The following is a 19,946-nucleotide window of genomic DNA, read 5'->3' on the forward strand; positions in this document are numbered from 1 at the left end:
AAAAAAAAAAAAAAAAACAAAAAAATGCAAAATCCAAGTGTTTTAAGTAGGCGAAGTAAGCCGAAAGTAGAGAGTAAGCAAGTAGCAATATACAATAATGTAATAATATTTTGTATTTTAATATATTATTTTCGTTTGTAATGTTGCAATTTTGCAATTTTGCAATTTTGCAATTTTGATATTAGCACTTTAAATGAAATCACCCAATCAGATATTGACCAATGGTATTTCAAAGTATGACTTTATTCAACAGAAAAGGAGCTTCAGCTTCCAGACGAAGATTCATTGAGTCCCGAAGTGAAGGCCTTTCGCGAACAATTTAGGCGATGCTATTTACTTAAATGCCAGGCGCGCATTGCCGCCTGTCGGAGGCATCTTTTGCGTACTTATACCGGAGTTTTTACAGGCAGTGATCTTGTCAGTTGGCTAATAGAAGCCGGAATCGCCTCGGATCGCGAAGAGGCAACGTATTATGGCCGCTGCCTCCTCGATAGCAGAGTACTGAATCACATTGACAGCACTCAACATTTTTACGATCGAAATTTCTTATATACTTTTCGGGGTTGATTTTTCATTGTCCGTCTCCATGTCAATGTATACGTTACGTACATTTGTTGTAGGCATTTGTCGTAAGAAAGTAAATATTTCGGTGATAAAAATTATGAAATATTTTCGTTAGAAATTAATAGTGTTATTGTCTTCGGTATGTATATATAAAGATTAGTATAATTATTAGAGGAATTGTGACTTGTTTGAAAAAGCCAAATTTAACAAATGGCAGTTTTTCAAAAGTATTAAAAACGATGGATGGAACTTCTTTTTTTTATTATAGAATATCCATTTTCATGTATGATCTCTCGTGTTTAAAAATCTAAAAATCTTATTGTAAATTGATATTCTGTTTAGGGAAGAGGGAAATTAGATTATTGTCTTGAAGAAAATTTTTAGTTCCTATAATTTATATATTTATTAAAATTTAAAAGCCTATTTTATTATTTTCATGAAATGGAAATAAATACATTGCTGCAGTAGCAACAGAATTTGTTTGTCTTATCAAATAATAGTGATGATTTTTGTAAGCTTAGCGAATATATTGGATTGAGTAACGAATGTAGCGCAGGCGCCATTTGATTATATTATATGTTAATATAAAGACACGGATGCCAAGATACATTTCTATAAAATATCATTTATTTATTTAAAAGATGCATCGATAATTGACTATACGTATATAATTATAAGTAGTATATTTGAATGTTAAATTATAGTCAGAAATTTAACGTTTGCGTAAACGAAATATTGCATCACATATTCAATCTAGTAATAAAAATAGCATAATAGACTGGTTCGTTTGTAATTCTATACAATTTTTGTTATAAAATAAAAATATATATTTTACTAAACAAACAATAAAAAAATACTGTGTCAAAGCGTACATGTATTTCAAATAAATGCACGACAAAATGATTCGCATTTACTTTTTTATCATATCTCCAAATCGTCGTCAGGATCCTCTTCGTCGAAATCATCCGGTACGTAGAAAATTTTAGATTCTTTTTCAGGATTATCCGACAAAATATAAGGAAGAGGTACGCTGTCTCTCTGTCGTATTTCAGCTTCGCTCATATCTAATCTGAAAGAAGCCTGTGGCTTCGCAGCTCCTTCTTGAGATTTAGTCGTTTTTGTCGCTTCACCCGAGCTATCGGGAAATTTGAAGTCTACAATCGAATCCGATCGAAGAACACAATTTTCAATATTCTGCTGTACCATTTCGCTCCAACGAACTATACTACCGCGAGTCTTTCTCTGAGTAACCGAGATTTTATAATAAATGTTTGATCCAAAACTAACTTGCTCAGATTTTTCCAATTTCACATAAACGTTACCTAAGGATTCTACTCTAGGAATAACTTGGTAAAAGTCTCTTCTGTGAATACAAAAAACTTCAAACTTGTGATTTTTAGATAATTTTTCCACAAATCTGCACGTGTTGGCTGGCCCAATTTGTAAAGCTAACGTGCCCAAGCAATCGATTACCAAAATTGAATTTGTACGTTGGGCAACGAAGCTTTTCAATTGTTCGTGCACGTCGACATCATCGTCATCTATATTTAAATTAAAATAATCTTGTACTTCGAAATTTGTCAGCCCCGACGATTGCAGATACTTGGTCAAGGAATATTTTGGAGTAGAAAATAACAAGATATCGATAGGATTGTCTATTTTCTTCTTTCTTAATGCCAGTAACCAAGCAATTATCAAGTGCTTACCATACGTTGCATTAATTCCTAAAATCAAAGTTGTATTTACAATTAAAAATTTCGTATTTACCAGTTAATGTTCATCTCCCCCCTCACCCCTTCCCCTCGCCGTCACCTCCGACAAGCCCACAACTTTACATAAGAGTACTATTTAATAATTCATAAGAAAAGCCGTATCTAATTCCCACAACGTAACTCTTTTCTCCGGACATTTCTAATTTATAACTTTAATTTTATTATTTATAAATAATAACAAAGCGCACAAACAAGCGGCATTATTGCTTTTACATTAAAAGTTCAAAGGTTATATTTACTTCCGAAGACCATTGTTTTACCTTCATCCACAACGATAAACTTGTTGCACTCATTTAGCGAAAGATTTAGCAGCTGAGTCATTATACGATGTATGCAACAATATCTAAGTTTATTGCTCTCCTTTCAATTTCATTAAATACTATGGCCACTTATAAAAATACGACACTGCCGTGTAAGATAGAGTCCGGCATGGTAGACCGGCCATGAGTCTCTCTCATGCACGCACACGCGCACGCACACCGTAACGCGCGCGCAAAAATCTGTTTTATAGTATATTAGGGCGATAACACCATAGACACCGCGGCAATCACGCATACTTTTACGTCTAAGTGACGAGACGATAGCGATACATTATGAATGTTATCGGCCATCATTTTTAAGCGGTTTGACCTGTATTTTGTTACGTCGGGAGCATCATGTAAATAAGGGTTGGATATGCAGCTTTGAAATTGTCATAGATGTGATTGTCATTGGGAGGGAGAGAGAGAGAGAGAGTGTGCGATTTCGTTTAGAGTAACATTTGCAGGACACATTGAGACATCTTCGAAACGCTTCGCAACGACTAGTTGTACAATTGATTATAACTATAGTCCTAACCCGCCCCGTGCACAGGTATTTTCTAACCTATAATACAAACCAATTCAAATGAATGTTTTGTTAACATAGCATTGTTTTTGTAGCACTTGGACTATTATCGAAATTAACCTAAGAATTTAGCTTGCTGGACTTTTATATAATTTTGATTTAATTATCGATTATGCTTAGTGATGATAAGCATTTTAAGTAAGGAAGAGTTACGATAGCATTTTTGCACAGTTATAATTGACGAAGCGATGGGTTCTTATGACTTATGAATGTTGAACTATATATGAAAACTTATACTTTGCTCTTTGTATTTTTTTTTAGATATGAATTCATATTAGTATACGATTAAGTTTTTCGATATTGAGTGGATAATTTGTCATTGTAAAAATGACAAGTTCGCTTGTTCAGCAGTTTGTTCAGCGGCTCAAATCGAAACACGAAGATGCTCGTAACAAGGCGGCTCGTGAGCTCTGTCTTTACGTTAAGACGGAGTTGCGCGAGGCCACTCAAGAAGAAATCACCATGTTCATGGACGAATTCAATCACCACATCTTTGAAATGGTATCTGGCTCCGATATTAACGAAAAGAAAGGAGGAATACTGTCCATCGTTTGCCTCATCGGTGCCGATGTGGGAAACATCAACACACGGACTATAAGATTTGCTAACTATCTGCGCAATCTGTTGCCATCCAACGACGTGGGAGTCATGGAACTGGCTGCCAAGACGGTGGGTAAGCTGGCTCTGGTGTCGGGCACCTTTACAGCTGAGTACGTGGAGTTTGAAGTGAAACGTGCCTTCGAATGGTTGAGTGGCGACAGGCATGAAAATAAGAGGCACGCCGCCGTTCTCGTTCTCAAAGAGCTGGCAGTCTCCATGCCAACCTATTTCTTCCAGCAGGTGACTCAGTTCTTCGAGCTTATATTCAATGCAGTGCGCGACTCGAAGCCCGTGATTCGCGAAGGTGCTGTGGAAGCCCTGCGAGCTGCTCTGGTAGTCACCGCCCAGAGAGAAACCGCGAAGCAGATGCACAAGTCCCAGTGGTACAAACAGTGCTACGACGAGATAGTGACCGGCTTCGAAGACGTTTACAGCAGGGAGAAGGGCTTCAATAAGGACGACAGGATACACGGCTCGCTTTTGGTGCTTAACGAGCTCCTACGCTGCAGTAATCTGCAATGGGAGCGGCATTACGAAGACCTGATGGAGCGTCTTAATTGCTCCTCCCAGGGCAACGACAACGATATCCTCTCCCTAATGCCTCGGCTCAAGACGAATCTGGTCTCCAAGTGGTCCTCCCCTCCTCAAAATTCAACCAACGTCCAGCACAGCCTTTACCCAGTCCACGAGTCCGCCGCCTGTCGTAGCCTCATGCTCGAGAAGCTCGACGACATGAACGGCGACGTGATCAATCAACGTCACAGCCGTAACAGTCACATTCAAAACGCTCTCATGACTCTCCTGCCGCGGCTCGCAGCTTTCAACAAAGCCAAATTCGTCGCCGACCATCTACGCGAGTGCCTGAACTACCTGCTGCTGAGCCTCAGGGGCCGAGAGAAGGACAGGGCCGCGGCGTTTACGACCATAGGCCTAATAGCCGTCGCCGTTGACGAGGACATCAAACCCTACCTGCCCAAGATCATGGATGTCATAAAGAGTTCGCTGCCCTCGAAGGAGACGCCGAACAAGAAGAGAAGCTCGCCCCTCGAGCCCGCCGTCTTCGTCTGCATAACGCTACTCGGTCACGCCGTCGAGCAAACCATCACGGCCGACGTGAAGGATCTGCTCGAGCCTATGCTCGCCACCGGCCTGTCGCCGATACTCACCACGTCGTTGCGCGAGTTGGCTCACAGTGTGCCCTCCCTCAAGATGGACATTTCCCAAGGCCTTCTGCGGATGCTCTCGCAGGTACGTGGGACCTTTTCTTATTCGACGTTCCAATTATTCCCCAATAGTAGCCCGGTCGAGATCACGCGGTGCTGGGACAACGTCTTTAGTAGGGCGGATGGATTTAACGGCCCGATGATCGTTAGCGAGTGAAATGATGTCGTTTGTGTTAAGGGACGTCAGGGTCGTCAGGCTAATAAATTTTTGCTCCGTCTAATCTGCTTAGGTAATAATGTCCGATGCGACTTTCGGCGAAGGGAAAAAGGTATAAACGATTGTACATGTAGTGGAATTTTACTTTGTTTCATAAAAACATTAATAATATAGTAATTAATAATGGCAGATGATTGAATGAGTCTACATAATAAAATCGAAGTAATTATACGATTACACTGCGTACTGCATTCGTTTGACGAGAATAAACAATCGATTATTGCTCATAATGTATCTCTCAATGCTTTCTCAAATGAGAGTTAATTTAAGGAAAATAAAGTTGATCGTAAGGAAGTAGTGGCGTCTACCGCATATTCTCGATATCTTTATTCGTTTATAACGTTTAATTAATATCGACTGTACGTCTGATTTCTAAGAAAGCGCGATGTTTAATTTTCGCTGGCTTGTTTTGACATTATTAACGGATTAGGTTAGATACAACGGCGAATGAAGGTTAGTAAATGATACGTGACGTCGGAGCGCCCAATGGTCAATCGACCAACGAGCGAAAATTTAAATGCAAATTAATTATATTAGAATATTAGATGGATTAATTTGAATTTCCAAGCTCAACGATTTTTTTACCTCACCTTGCTGGCAAAATTTCACTTGTTTTACCCATCCCAACGTACCTACTAATCCGTTAAGAAATTTATCGTAAACCAGTACTGTGATATGTATATCTAAAAAATCCTTTAATTATTAACAGATATATTTGTATATAATATTAAAGAATTAACATTTTTGTTATGTTGCTTATACATAATTTTATGTATGCCTTGTCTATTGATAATCGTCAGTTTACATCAAAGCAACTCGTTCGAAGCGCGCTCCCACACATCATTGTATAACTTGGTTTTGATTTCAAAATTACAGGTATATTCAAATGCATTAAAAGATCGTTTCTTCGCAAACTGTTATAGCCATATTTTAATTTTTGTACATTTTTCCGAGGGTAGTAGTGAAAAGATACGAATAGATTGACAGAGACGAGCGGCGATGCTAAAATTTACATGTAATTTAAGCGTTATTCTAAATTTAATAATATATAACTCAAGAGAGAGAGAGAGAGAGAGAGAGAGAGACAAAAAGATCATAAAGACTCTCGTCACGTTTAATTGCAGGTGCTAATGTACAAGCCGTTGCGTCATCCGGGTGCTCCGTGGATGGCTTCGAGTCCGATTTCAGCACCACCCACGGAAATAGACGTGGCGTCCACGGTCCTCGGTCTCCGTACTCTCGGGACCTACAATTTTGATGGCAATCCCCTGCTGCAGTTCGTCCGCCGCTGTGCCGATTACTTTCTCACCTGGGAAGAGCCGGAGGTTCGCCTAGAGGCCGTTAAAACGTGCTCGCGACTCTTGCGTTTGGCTCTCAGTCAGCCGGGACCTACAGTCACCAGCACCGTCTCGAGTGTCCTGGGCAAGCTCCTCGTCGTTGGCATCACCGACACTGACGCAGACGTGCGCTACTCGGTCCTCGCCTCCCTCGACGAGCCATTCGACATACATCTCGCTCAGGCAGAAAGCTTATCCTGCTTGTTCGTCGCTATGAATGACGAGGTTTTCGAGATACGCGAGCTAGGCAAGTCATTCGTTTAATTAAATAGCTTATCTTCGCTAACTACCGAACATGAATCTCTGCCAAAAATTAGTCGTAATTATTGTTTTTCCCCTCCCTCTCTCTCTCTCTCTCTCTCTCTCTCTCTCTCTCTCTCTCTCTCTCTCTTATTTCGTTATAAAAACAAAAAAGAAAAATAAACAACAACAACTCATTGAAGACTTGAATCTTAACAATAACATCATCGCGCAAAAATTGTTTACTTAATATTCTAAAATTATAACTTTAACCGACAAGCATAGAAGCAAATAATGCATTCAATTATTTTAAACTGAAAGCAAAGCTAAGATCAACTTGGCGTTAAAATTACGCGCAAATACGGTAGACAGAGGCGTTTAAAATCAGTTTTTATCAATACAAACTAGCGAAATAATAATAAATAAATAATTCAGCGATCCGCACGATCGGGCGCCTCAGCGACATGAATCCAGCCTACGTGATGCCATCGTTACGCAAGACCCTCATCCAATTTCTTACGGAGCTCGAGCACTCGGGCATGGGACGGAACAAGGAACAAGCCGCTCGTATGCTCGATCACCTTGTCGTTTCGGCGCCACGGCTCATTCGACCCTACATGGAACCGGTGCTCAAAGTCCTCGTGCCGAAGCTCAAGGAACCCGAGCCAAATCCGGGTGTCGTACTGGCCGTGCTCAGGGCCGTGGGCGTCCTCGCCGAGGTGAGCGGTGCCGAGATGCAGCCTTGGATGCCCGAGCTGCTTGCCATTTTGCTGGAAATGCTCGTCGACGCATCGTCCCCGGAAAAACGAGGCGTGGCACTCTGGGTACTCGGCCAGCTGGTTGGGAGTACGGGTCACGTAGTGCGCCCCTACATGCAGGTATACAACCATTCGTTTTAATCGGTAACCTATCAATGTTGGGGACGAGAGTCCCACTTCAGAATCATAAGAACTACGAATTATCGGACAATTGTCAAAAAGGAATTTCGAGCGGATGTGCAACGTACGCTTTTAACACGGCAGTTATCACGTTCCCCCCTTGGTTCTTGTAAAAAAAATAAAAAATAAAAAAAAAACACGATCGATCGAATTAGTAAAAATGTGCGTGATGATGATGATGTACCTTATAATCATAATATCATAATAATAACCGTAATGGTATGGGACGATTAAAGGAACGATTAAAGATTAAAGCTCTAAGGTAGCATACGTTAATTAACTTTAAATCAATAGGGATCGTTAATAATTAACTTTGCCTCCTGGGACAGTACCCGTCGCTCCTCGACGTCCTCATGAACTTCCTAAAAACGGAGCAGCAGCCGGCCGTGCGCCGCGAAACGATTCGCGTGCTTGGCCTCCTTGGCGCCCTCGATCCCTACAAGCACAAGATGAACCTCGGGCAGATCTCGTCGCCGCAGCTCGAGGCTCTGAGCTCGACACCCTCGGCTGACGCGCGACCCGAAGCCGTCGACGAGCTCAGCACCAGCGAGATGCTCGTCAACATGCCCTCGGCCACCCTCGAGGAGTACTACCCGGCTGTGGCTATCGCCACGCTCATGCGTATCATACGCGAGCCGACACTTGCACAGCACCACACGATGGTCGTCCAGGCGGTGACGTTTATCTTTAAGAGTCTCGGCATCAAGTGCGTGCCATATATATCCCAGGTAAGAGGTCGTATTTGCGAGAGGACGTGTACGTCTCCACGTGTTGTTCCAACAATGTGGCGTCTGGCGTCAGATTCCGTTAACAAAAAAAAAAGATCCTATCGCTTTTTTATTGCGTTGAAGTACACATAAAAATCCCGTGAAAATCCACTTATTGAATACAGAGTTTGATTTAATCGATAAATCCTTACAGTACCGAACTTTTCTTTCCCTTTTTCCTTTAATTTGATCATGATATTCGCTAATTTGTTTTCCTTCTGTTGCAATGTAGGTGATGCCGAGTTTCCTGAATGTGCTGCGTACCGCTGACGTCGGCTTCCGCGAGTACTTGTTTCAACAATTAGCCATACTCATAGCAATAGTTAAGCAGCATATACGCAACTACCTCGACGACGTTTTCGCGCTCGTTCGTGAATTTTGGACGTGGAACAGTCCTCTCCAGAGTACTTTGATACATCTAGTTGAGCATGTAGCCGTAGCTCTTGGTGCTGAATTTAAAATATATCTACCTCGATTAATGCCTCAGGTAATCTATGGTAAAGTAATGGATATTGTCATATTCGACTACATGCCGTAAATCGACGATTATAGTTAGTTTTAATAAAATGTAAAGTCTCATTAATGTTTAAATATTTTTATCGGATGGATGAAGAATATCTCCTTTATAAAGTACATGAAAGAGAGAGAGAGAGAGAGAGAGAGTGTGTGTGTGTGTGTGTGCGCGCGCGCGCGCGTGTTGCGTGTAGCAGAAATATGCGAATGACAAGTTATAAATTCTTTACAATGACTTTTATGGAACTTTTCGCAATTCCTTAAACGCTTTGTAATTCATCGCGAAGCTTACGGCATCGAGGTACTGCCTCAGAGGACATTCAACTCTTTTTAGATACTTGTCTCGCAACTTTCGACAACTGCGTGGGTTCGTTTATGATATTCGCGATTTTCAATCTCATTCAAATACAAAAAAAAATACAAAAAAAAAGTCAAAGAAAAGATTTTCCAAATCACCGATATTACTTGCATCGAGGATTCGTCCATTTTGTGTTCTATCATTCATTTTTATTTTAAACGTCTTTCCATTAGATGAACGCTAATTGAGAGCTATTATTTTTAACCTAATAATAAGCGATATACGAGCATTACCAAATTATACATTATCGATTAGTGATTAAAGTAACGTTGAAAAATATTATATTTTACAGATTTTATCCATGTAAATGTGTTGATTATGCTTCATCCGACAGAGGCTTTGGCAGATATTATATAATTTACAATATGGCATTATTAGCGAATGAAGGGAGTTGTACTAAAGCACAATTGGCTTACCAATATAATATTGGTAATTACCGATAAATATAATATCGTTGATCGTCAGCCATTAGCCATTGTATGCGAGTTTTTACGTAACGAATAACAATTAACATTTATTTTGTTTTCTTTTGTTTTTATTTCGGAGCACACGTGAAGTCACGTACAGTCTTATAATAAGCAATTCAAGAACGTATGCTTTAATGTTTTTCAGCGGATATACGCGCAAAGAGTAGCCGCATACTCTTAATAAGAGGACTATTGTAATGTTTTGCAGATCCTTCGCGTACTTAGTCACGATACGAGCAAAGAGCGACAGGTAACAGTGAAGCTCTTGCTCGCCCTTCAGAAATTTGCCGGCAACCTCGACAATTACCTTCACCTGGTGCTGCCCCCGGTCGTCCGCCTGTTCCAAGCCTCACCTGACTGCCCGGTCGCCGTGAGCCGTTGCGCCCTCGAAACGGTCGAACAGCTAGCCGAGAGCCTCGACTTCACGGACTTTGCCTCCCGGATAGTGCAGCCCCTCGTGCGCACCCTCGACCAATGCCCGGAGTTGCGCAGCCCTGCCTGCGAGACGCTGTGCGCCTTGTTGCTCCAGCTCGGGCCCAAGTTTCAAATTTTTTTACCCCTGGTGCAGCGTGTGATGGCGCGCCACCGGATCGTCCATTCGCGCTTTGAGAGCCTCGTCGACAAGGTCCAGAGCGAGGCGAGGCTGGGTGGCCAGGGTCGCTTCGAGGCCTCCGAGCACGATCACCTGCTGTTGAGCAGCGCGAGGCAAAGGCAAGCGCGTAGCAAGAGCCAAAGAGCGGAGCTCGGACTTGCCTCCGCCGCCGATACCACTGTCATTAAGAAGCTCAACGTCTCCGCGTCCAACTTGCAGAAAGCCTGGACGGCGACGAGGCGCGTCTCCAAGGATGATTGGCTCGAGTGGCTACGGAGCCTCTCCATAGGTACGTTCTCCTTTTACGTTCTTTTACTTCCACCTCCTTAAGTATTATTGAGTATTGTACCTTTAAAAATACCACGAAAGTATCGTGTCTTATGTGATACAGTGGTTTATCGAACCAGCGGAAGAAAGATGAATAAACGTTAAAGAAAAAGAAAAAAAAAGAAAAATTTCAATAGGTTTACTGAAGGAATCACCCTCTCCTGCGCTGAGGTCCTGTTGGGCGTTGGCCCAAACCTATTCTCAGTTACCACGTGACCTCTTCAACGCAGCATTCGTCTCCTGTTGGAGCGAGCTCGACACCGTTCATCGAACGGAGCTCGTGGCGACGCTCCAACAGGCCCTTATGGTGCCCGACCTGCCGGAAATCAGCCAAACTATCCTCAACCTTGCCGAGTTTATGGAGCACTGCGACAAAGGGCCCCTACCGCTGGACAGCAAGGTCCTGGGCGAGAGAGCAATGCACTGTCGAGCCTACGCCAAAGCCCTTCACTATAAAGAGGACGAGTTTCACAAGGGTGAGCGGTCATTTTTAATCGCGTCACATATTTCTTAGAATCGAATAATACTTCGTTGCCTTTAGGGATGAAAGTGGATCTTGAATATGATGTGATTATTTATCAAATCTCGTTATCGTTCCGTGTAATCGAAACTTTCATCCGGCTGCATATATTTGGGAAAGTAATATTTTCAACCGACAATATCTTCGATTTATATTTTATCGAATACACGTAATAACAATTGATTTGATATAACAATGACTAGCATACGAACTTCTTCAATAGCAAGATTATTATGGTGTCTCGATCGCGCGCGCATTGGCTTTCTTTCTCTTATCAAAGGTCTTAACGTCGTGCTAATGTTCCAGGTAGAAGCGGTGCCGTGTTTGAATCATTGATCAGCATAAACAATAAATTACAACAAAAGGAAGCGGCGGAGGGCCTCCTGGAGTATGTGATGAATCAGCAGCAGGAGAACAATAAGCAGGAACTGAAGGTTCAGGTTAGATGGTACGAGAAGTTGCATAATTGGGACAAGGCGCTGCACCTGTACCGAGAGCGACTAGAGGCCGATTCCCAGGACGTAGAGTCGACCCTCGGTGAGATGCGATGCCTGGAGGCACTCGGCGAGTGGGGACAGTTGCACGAGGTAGCGATGCGCCAGTGGTCATCTAACACACAGGAGACGAAGCAGCGTATGGCGAGGATGGCGGCGGCGGCTGCCTGGGGTCTCAATCAATGGGAGAGCATGGAAAAACACGTGGCACTAATACCCAAGGATACGCAAGACGGGGCCTTTTACAGAGCCGTCCTGGCTATTCATGACGAACAATATAATTTGGCGCACAGGCTCATCGATAGCGCGAGGGATCTATTGGATACGGAGTTGACGGCTATGGCTGGCGAGAGCTATCAAAGGGCCTATAATGCCATGGTGGAAGTGCAAAAGCTCGTCGAACTCGAAGAGGTACGGCCGTTTCTTTTATATTTATTTCTGACATTGGGCATGCTTTTCGCAAAACTAAACAAGTAAATGTGTGCACGTTTACACATTCATACCGTAATTATAAAGAGATCGGTCGCGTTGTCATATAAACAGATATTGTGACGTATATTGGAAGAATTGTGGAGTATATTGGAAATGATTCAACGAATAAGTAGACGAAGAACAACGGTAAAAATTGCTCAAGTGATTTGTCGAGATTCGTATCAAGACAAATGGTAGAACTTTGTACGAAGCATTGCAATGGCTAATGGCGTGAAATGTTCTAATAAGAAAATCTAATTTGTTTCGACGTTTAAAGTCTATGCTCTTCATTAAATTCTCTTCATAGGTAATTCAGTACAAGCTGGTGCCAGAGAGACGAGCGATAATAAAATCAATGTGGTGGGAGCGACTCCAAGGGGGGCAGCGTATCGTCGAAGACTGGCAGAAAATCATTCAGGTGCACACCCTTGTCATTTCGCCACAGGATGACATGTACACGTGGCTAAAATACGCTAGTCTCTGTCGAAAAAATGGCAACCTCATGCTCTGCCACAAGACCCTCGTCATGCTCCTTGGCAGCGATCCATCACAGACCTCACCCGATCAGCCGCTCCCCACGCAACATCCACAGGTTATATTATTGACATATTTTTTTAATTTCGCAGTTATTTGTGCACATATATGTTAATTTCTATCAATGTAACAAGACTACCTCGGCGCTCAATATTAACAGTGTCCGGCAAAACGTCGTATAAATAATACTCGATAATTGATATATTCCGCGTATCAATGATATCGAGAGATCGCAATCACATCTTATCGTATGCGCATTGTTGATACTTTAATGTAAGAGCCGAACTATATTATCAAATTAATATTCATATGTTATAAAAATATGAGCAAACTGGTATTAAGAGCATATATTCTCCATATACAAAGCAGGCACAATGGCATATTGTTTAAGCTAAGAAGATAAATTTTTCTTACAGGTAACTTTCGCTTATTGCAAGCATATGTGGGTGGCCGATCAGCGCGAAGAGGCTTACGGACAATTGCAGAGTTTCGTTCACGGCTTCCTCTCAAGTCAGCAACAGCAACAGCAGCAGCAGCAGCAGCAGCAGCAGCAACAACCACAACAACAGCAGCAACAACAACAGCAGCAGCAGCAGCAACATCATCATCATCACCATCACCACCACCAACAATTGCAGCCAGAGGACGATAGGCAACAGGTGGCGCGTAAACGACTTCTTGCTCGCTGCTACCTTAAGCTCGGCGATTGGCTCGAGGCTCTTCAGGGCATCAAGGAGGATTCCATACCTGCCGTGCTCTCCTACTACGCCGCTGCTACGAAACACGATCCCAGCTGGTACAAGGCCTGGCACGCCTTCGCCTATACGAACTTCGAGGCCGTGCTGTTTTATAAGCACCAGCAGGAAGAAACTAGTCTGACCGAGCAGAGCACCGCTACCTTGGCCAACGGCGTGACGCGAAGTAATCTCTCCTCGCAATATATATCGAGGTTCACTGTTCCAGCCCTCGAAGGCTTCATCAGATCGATTAACCTCTCCCATGGAAACTCGCTACAAGACACGCTTAGACTGCTCACGCTTTGGTTCGAGTACGGGCAGTGGCCCGAGGTATACGAAGCCATAATCGAGGGCATCAGGCTCATTGAGATCAACACGTGGCTGCAGGTCGCTATACTCTTCTTTTTTTTTCTTTCCTTCTCTTTCTTTTTCATTCTTTTCTCTCCCAAAACCGCCATCTAATGCATCGCTTTATCACGTGGCTGGGCGACATTAATAACCGAATATGATGATTTGTCCGTTCGTGAGCAGGTGATACCTCAATTAATTGCCCGGATCGACACGCCGCGCGCTCTGGTGGGCCGCTGCATTCACAACCTCCTAGTCGACATTGGCAAGACACATCCTCAGGCCCTCGTCTATCCCCTGACCGTGGCCTCGAAGAGCGCGAGTCATGCGCGCAAGACCGCCGCCAATAAGATTCTCAACAGCATGAGCGAGCACAGTCCGACTCTCGTGCAACAGGCGAAAATGGTGAGCGATGAGCTCATACGCGTTGCCATACTCTGGCACGAGCTTTGGCACGAGGGTCTCGAAGAAGCCAGTCGCTTGTACTTTGGGGAACGTAATGTTAAGGGTACGTTGAACACGTCGGACGACGAATTATTGCAATACGTGCAAGCAATAATGTCATTTGTGGCGAAGGTATAGATAGACCTTTTGCAACATGATGCTATATAGCGATTGCAATATCATTGTAATATTCACACCCATACACGCGCACGCATACGCGCACACCTGCGTGTAAAAATTATATAAATAATGACTGATAATTCATGACACTTGCCTTCCTCAAATCACTCAATAATTCAAAAATCAATTGCTGGTCGCATTGCAGGTATGTTCAACACACTGGAGCCTCTGCACGCGATGTTAGAACGAGGCCCGCAAACGCTCAAAGAGACGTCGTTCAATCAGGCCTACGGTAGGGATCTGATGGAGGCGCAGGAATGGTGCCACAGGTATAAAGTCTCGGGGAACGTACGCGACCTTAATCAAGCCTGGGATCTCTACTATCATGTCTTCCGACGAATTTCGAGGCAGTTACCGAAGTTAACTAGTCTCGAACTGCAATACGTCAGCCCAAAACTGCTACTCTGCCGAGATCTCGAGCTCGCGGTGCCCGGGAGCTATCAACCGGGACAGCCTGTAATCAGGATTGCCAGTATACACAGTTCCATGCAGGTCATCTCGAGCAAGCAACGTCCGAGGAAGCTTTGCATTAAAGGTTTCCATCTGTTAATCATTATCGTGTTCGTTAGCGCGAGATACGGAGTTTTTAAATATTGCCGTCGGCGATCAATTTGCTTCGTCGTACGAAGATTATTGAATCTTTGAAACATAAAAGAGTTTGCATCGTGCGTGAGACGCATTTGAATTGCTATGTGATCAAATTACGGACTTGAAATAGTGGATTACAGTATGAACGGGCGTCGTTAGCGTTAACGAGGGACTGTAATTTTAAATGTTAAAGGAACACAATTTTTCGACGTGCGCGCATTGAATATTCGAAAGTATCGCGACGGGTCGTATAACGAATAGCTTTAAATTTATTATGCAATTGTTTATAATTCAGATTGTTTCGTTTGCGTACAGGTAGCAATGGTAAAGATTACATGTTCTTACTGAAAGGACACGAGGACCTTCGCCAGGACGAACGTGTAATGCAATTGTTTGGTCTAGTCAATACACTATTACTTCACGATCCTGATACTTTCAGGAGAAATTTAACCATTCAGGTGAGGACAACAGGCCCTCGTATAAGCTATCGCATTAATAATTCGTTATAAAAACTCTCAATTAACTTCACTTTTTTTATTAATTTCACATGTTACAGAGATACGCTGTTATTCCGTTGTCTACGAACAGTGGCCTTATCGGTTGGGTGCCTCACTGCGATACTCTACACACGTTAATCAGAGATTACAGAGACAAGAAAAAAATTCTTTTAAATATCGAACATAGAATTATGTTAAGAGTGAGTTGAATTCTCAACAAAAAAAAAAAAAAAAAAAAAAACAAAAAAAAACAAAAACAAAAAAAATTAATAATACATCAATGAATAATTAGTATCATACGTATACAATTAGTAGAGTTTAAACGATAGTATGCAATTACCGTGCTCGTAAAACTTTATTTTAAATTTGCTCGTTACACAAGGTATAATCGCTTGTTACAGATGGCACCGGATTACGACCACTTGATGCTCATGCAAAAGGTGGAAGTATTCGAGCACGCGCTCGAGCATACTCATGGCGACGATCTAGCACGACTACTGTGGCTCAAGTCACCCTCGAGCGAAGTATGGTTCGACCGTCGCACGAATTATACGCGATCTCTAGCCGTCATGTCCATGGTTGGCTATATCCTCGGGTTGGGAGATCGGCATCCATCGAACTTGATGTTGGATCGATTGAGCGGCAAAATACTTCATATAGATTTTGGCGATTGCTTCGAGGTAATCGTAGGATAAGCTCTGGGTATCCTACAAGGCCGTCCCCTCCTATTGTCCTATTAATCCCCAACGTCCATCTTACAAACATTAGCCTTGCTACGGTTAAGCGACCAACCAATGGCTTAATACGTTTTATTGATAATAAAATATCTTTAGGAGGCGACAGCAGGGACGAGATTAAAAAGCTATTATTTATTTCCCAGGTTGCAATGACGCGCGAGAAGTTTCCTGAAAAGATACCGTTCCGCCTTACACGGATGCTGATAAACGCAATGGAAGTGACGGGGATCGAGGGTACGTACCGTCGTACGTGCGAATCGGTGATGTCGGTGCTGCGTCGCAATAAGGACAGCCTCATGGCCGTGCTCGAGGCCTTCGTCTACGATCCACTGCTCAACTGGCGACTGATGGATAACGCGGCGCCCAAGGGCAAGCGCAGCGACGCGCAGGGCATGAGCGCGAGCAGTAGCCAGGAACACGGCGACATGCTCGACTCGATCACCGCCACTTTACCAAAGAAAGGTGTTCCATGTAGTATCGAGAACGGAGGTAAGGATTGTGTCAAAATTTCTTATCGTTACGTTAGTTGGTATGCATGCGTTGCATTAGGCTTTTTTTTTTTTTTTTTTTTTGTTCTTGAACTTTCTATAGCCTCGGCCTTAATGATCTTTATAATAAAAATATCCTTATTATTGTATTCATATAATTTCATTTCGTATTAATATAATACATACTGACTCTGTTGTAGGTACGATACCGCGACACTTTACTATATTGGTTTTAATATATTGAAACATAGTTACCTAATGTAAAATATATTTTATCACTTTTTTACTTTTTTGTTCAACGGTAATAAGCTGAATTATTTAGATTGAAAATAATAATAATTAAACGGGAGTATTTTTATTAGATATGTGGCAATAGACATTTTTCTGTTGTCATGAATAAAATTTGGAATTAAATGAGTATTAATATTTTCGTGCTTATCTATACCTCTATGAAGTTTCCTCTTTACGAATTCAATTTTTTTTTTCTTCCGAGGACTAATAAATGACATTGTTAAGTAAGATTGAAATAATATTATTATTCTAAATAAAGTATGTGCTGTCACATATTCATTATTCCAGTATATCGAACTAGACATTAGGCTATGTTACTTTGTCTTCATTTCTTTCAATCGATTAAATATATTTCACTTGTATTTTATAAAAATTTATATTACTATATTTATTTATTTATTTATTTATTTATTTTTTTTTTTATTTATTTATTTATTTATTTATTTATTTATTTATTTATTTATTTATTTATTTATTTATTTATTTATTTATTTATTTATTTATTTATTTATTTATTTATTTATTTATTTATTTATTTATTTATTTATTTATTTATTTATTTATTTATTTATTTATTTATTTATTTATTTATTTATTTATTTATTTATTTATTTATTTATTTATTTATTTATTTATTTATTTATTTATTTATTTATTTATTTATTTATTTATTTATTTATTTATTTATTTATTTATTTATTTATTTATTTATTTATTTATTTATTTATTTATTTATTTATTTATTTATTTATTTATTTATTTATTTATTTATTTATTTATTTATTTATTTATTTATTTATTTATTTATTTATTTATTTATTTATTTATTTATTTATTTATTTATTTATTTATTTATTTATTTATTTATTTATTTATTTATTTATTTATTTATTTATTTATTTATTTATTTATTTATTTATTTATTTTTTTTTTTTACGGTTTGTTGCTTTTCAAACCGATGAAAAAGTTTCTTTTTTCCAATTATATCTGAACTACATTTATTAAAAACTAGTTCACTTGTAAACATAAATGACAATGTTTATTTTTATTTTCTACAAATAAATAACATTATAAGAATAAATAAAAATAATTGGATATGAAAGTATTTGATGTAACTAAAATAGTTTATTAATATCAATGATATAAATATCGGACGACATCTTGTTCATACTTTTGCCACGAGTGCTAGTATATTTATATAAAAAATCTAAACTCTAATTTTTGTTATTGTTAAAAATTAGTCAATTATATATTTAAAAGATTATGTAAAATAGCTAAATTTTAGAAATTTACGGACTGATGCGCATAAGATGTTATTAGAATACGAAATTCTTTTCACAGAGTTGAGAACGTCTAGTTAACTGGATAGATCTTAACAATGAATACAAATTGGATAAAATTATATGTAAATTAAATCGATTTATTCGTTAAATTTATAGGTGACAGTAATCAACCAGAAGGATTAAATGATAAAGCTATTCAAATCATAAATAGAGTTCGTGATAAACTTACTGGTCGAGACTTTTTGCCCGAGGAGACGCTCAGTGTTCAACGACAAGTGGACTTACTGATACAACAAGCGACAAATAATGAAAACCTTTGTCAGTGTTATATAGGATGGTGAGTTTATTCATGGATAATTACTTGGATAATAACTATATGTGTAGGAGATAAATAAATTTCGTCTTTATTATAATTTATTAAATGCTCTGTTATCATTCTGTTAAGGATAAATCGTAACTATACATTATTTTTCTGCGATGCTTCTTATTGTTATTGCACTTGACTGGATTTTTTATGTTTCAGGTGTCCATTTTGGTGAACAACTCAATTTTCGAGGCCTTTAATACAAGAGGGTGTTTTGCATTTCTGCGAACGTGTATTCTAGCGAAAATAAAAGAAATGAAACACAATAGGGATACAGTTAAGAATGCGCGTTTTACATAGTTCCTGTTAATGCATTGTGCATGTAAATATTGGAATGAATCTAAGTCTGAATGTGTGTGTGTATATATAGAAACGCTTATAAATGTATTAAAGCTAAGGTAATACAGGAGCATTCCCGCTTTAAAAAGAACGTCTATTTGTTTTCATACCTACATACCACAAAAATAAAAATACCAAATTTACTATTATTTTTAATTCTTTCTCATTATAAACTGCCATTATAGCTCGTATGATATTCGATATTAGTTCTTTCGTATTTATAATTCGAAGCTTGAATATATTATATGATTTAACGAGAAACGAGAAAAAAAAAATGAAATTATACTATTTAATGATGTCGATTGTAAATGTGGGCCAGTCGTTGCATTTATGTTATGCAGAGCAAGTGAGAAACATTACCAATTGAGATTATTGCATTATGTGTATCATATATAGTATTTCTGTATTAACGTGAATAAATAATACGTGAATTAATTCCATAATTGCAGTAGCTAATAATAGTTTTAAGAAATCGGAAATTTAAAAAAGGAAGCACGGAAATTCACTCTAGCAATATTTACTTTTATCTATCGTAATAATGTAAATTATTAAGCAAATTAACTGAGAGAATAGTCTTGTTTGTAATTAATACTATACGAATAATAAACAACAACAATAACGCCATATTGAATTTAAACGCAATATTCTTTCAGTCAACAATTCAAAAATAAAATTATAGTCATTAATGTTGTTTTTATTTTATCGCAATGACATCCAGAAGTCTATTTTCAACAATAAATGTTAGTTTTTCATCAACGTTGTTTTTACTTTTCCGCAAAGTTATCTAAAAGTCTATTTTCAATTAGAAATTGATGTTTTTCAAATAATTTC

The 19,946-nt window shown here is 39.8% G+C and overlaps 3 protein-coding genes across 3 annotated transcripts in view; 2 read left to right on the plus strand and 1 right to left on the minus strand.

Annotated features, from left to right (window-relative positions):
* anchor (integral membrane protein GPR155 homolog anchor) overlaps nt 1–837 on the plus strand; it is a 4,130-nt gene extending 3,293 nt beyond the window's left edge. Inside the window, exon 10 of the mRNA XM_011503772.1 lies at nt 254–837. Coding sequence (XP_011502074.1) covers nt 254–567 — 314 coding nt within the window. The 3' untranslated portion in view covers nt 568–837. The remainder of the gene's footprint in view (nt 1–253) is intronic.
* A 583-nt stretch (nt 838–1,420) lies between these two features.
* On the minus strand, nt 1,421–2,883 carry Elp5 (Elongator complex protein 5). The gene is made up of 2 exons (XM_011503773.1): nt 2,597–2,883; nt 1,421–2,288 (listed from the first exon to the last, which is right to left on the minus strand). Exons 1-2 carry the CDS (start codon nt 2,655–2,657, stop codon nt 1,486–1,488), a joined length of 864 nt encoding a protein of 287 aa, XP_011502075.1. The 5' UTR covers nt 2,658–2,883; the 3' UTR covers nt 1,421–1,485.
* A 576-nt stretch (nt 2,884–3,459) lies between these two features.
* On the plus strand, nt 3,460–19,630 carry Tor (serine/threonine-protein kinase Tor). The gene is made up of 19 exons (XM_011503774.1): nt 3,460–5,069; nt 6,386–6,845; nt 7,274–7,716; nt 8,106–8,504; nt 8,776–9,030; nt 10,090–10,762; nt 10,938–11,276; nt 11,627–12,225; nt 12,593–12,877; nt 13,236–13,310; nt 13,392–13,943; nt 14,088–14,412; nt 14,674–15,063; nt 15,432–15,574; nt 15,673–15,813; nt 16,015–16,293; nt 16,494–16,839; nt 18,569–18,749; nt 18,936–19,630. Exons 1-19 carry the CDS (start codon nt 3,549–3,551, stop codon nt 18,949–18,951), a joined length of 7,422 nt encoding a protein of 2,473 aa, XP_011502076.1. The 5' UTR covers nt 3,460–3,548; the 3' UTR covers nt 18,952–19,630.
* Nucleotides 19,631–19,946: the final 316 nt, after the last annotated feature.

This window comes from Ceratosolen solmsi, unplaced genomic scaffold (genome assembly GCF_000503995.2).
Source record: "Ceratosolen solmsi marchali unplaced genomic scaffold, CerSol_1.0 scaffold48, whole genome shotgun sequence".
NCBI classification, from domain to species: domain Eukaryota; kingdom Metazoa; phylum Arthropoda; class Insecta; order Hymenoptera; family Agaonidae; genus Ceratosolen; species Ceratosolen solmsi.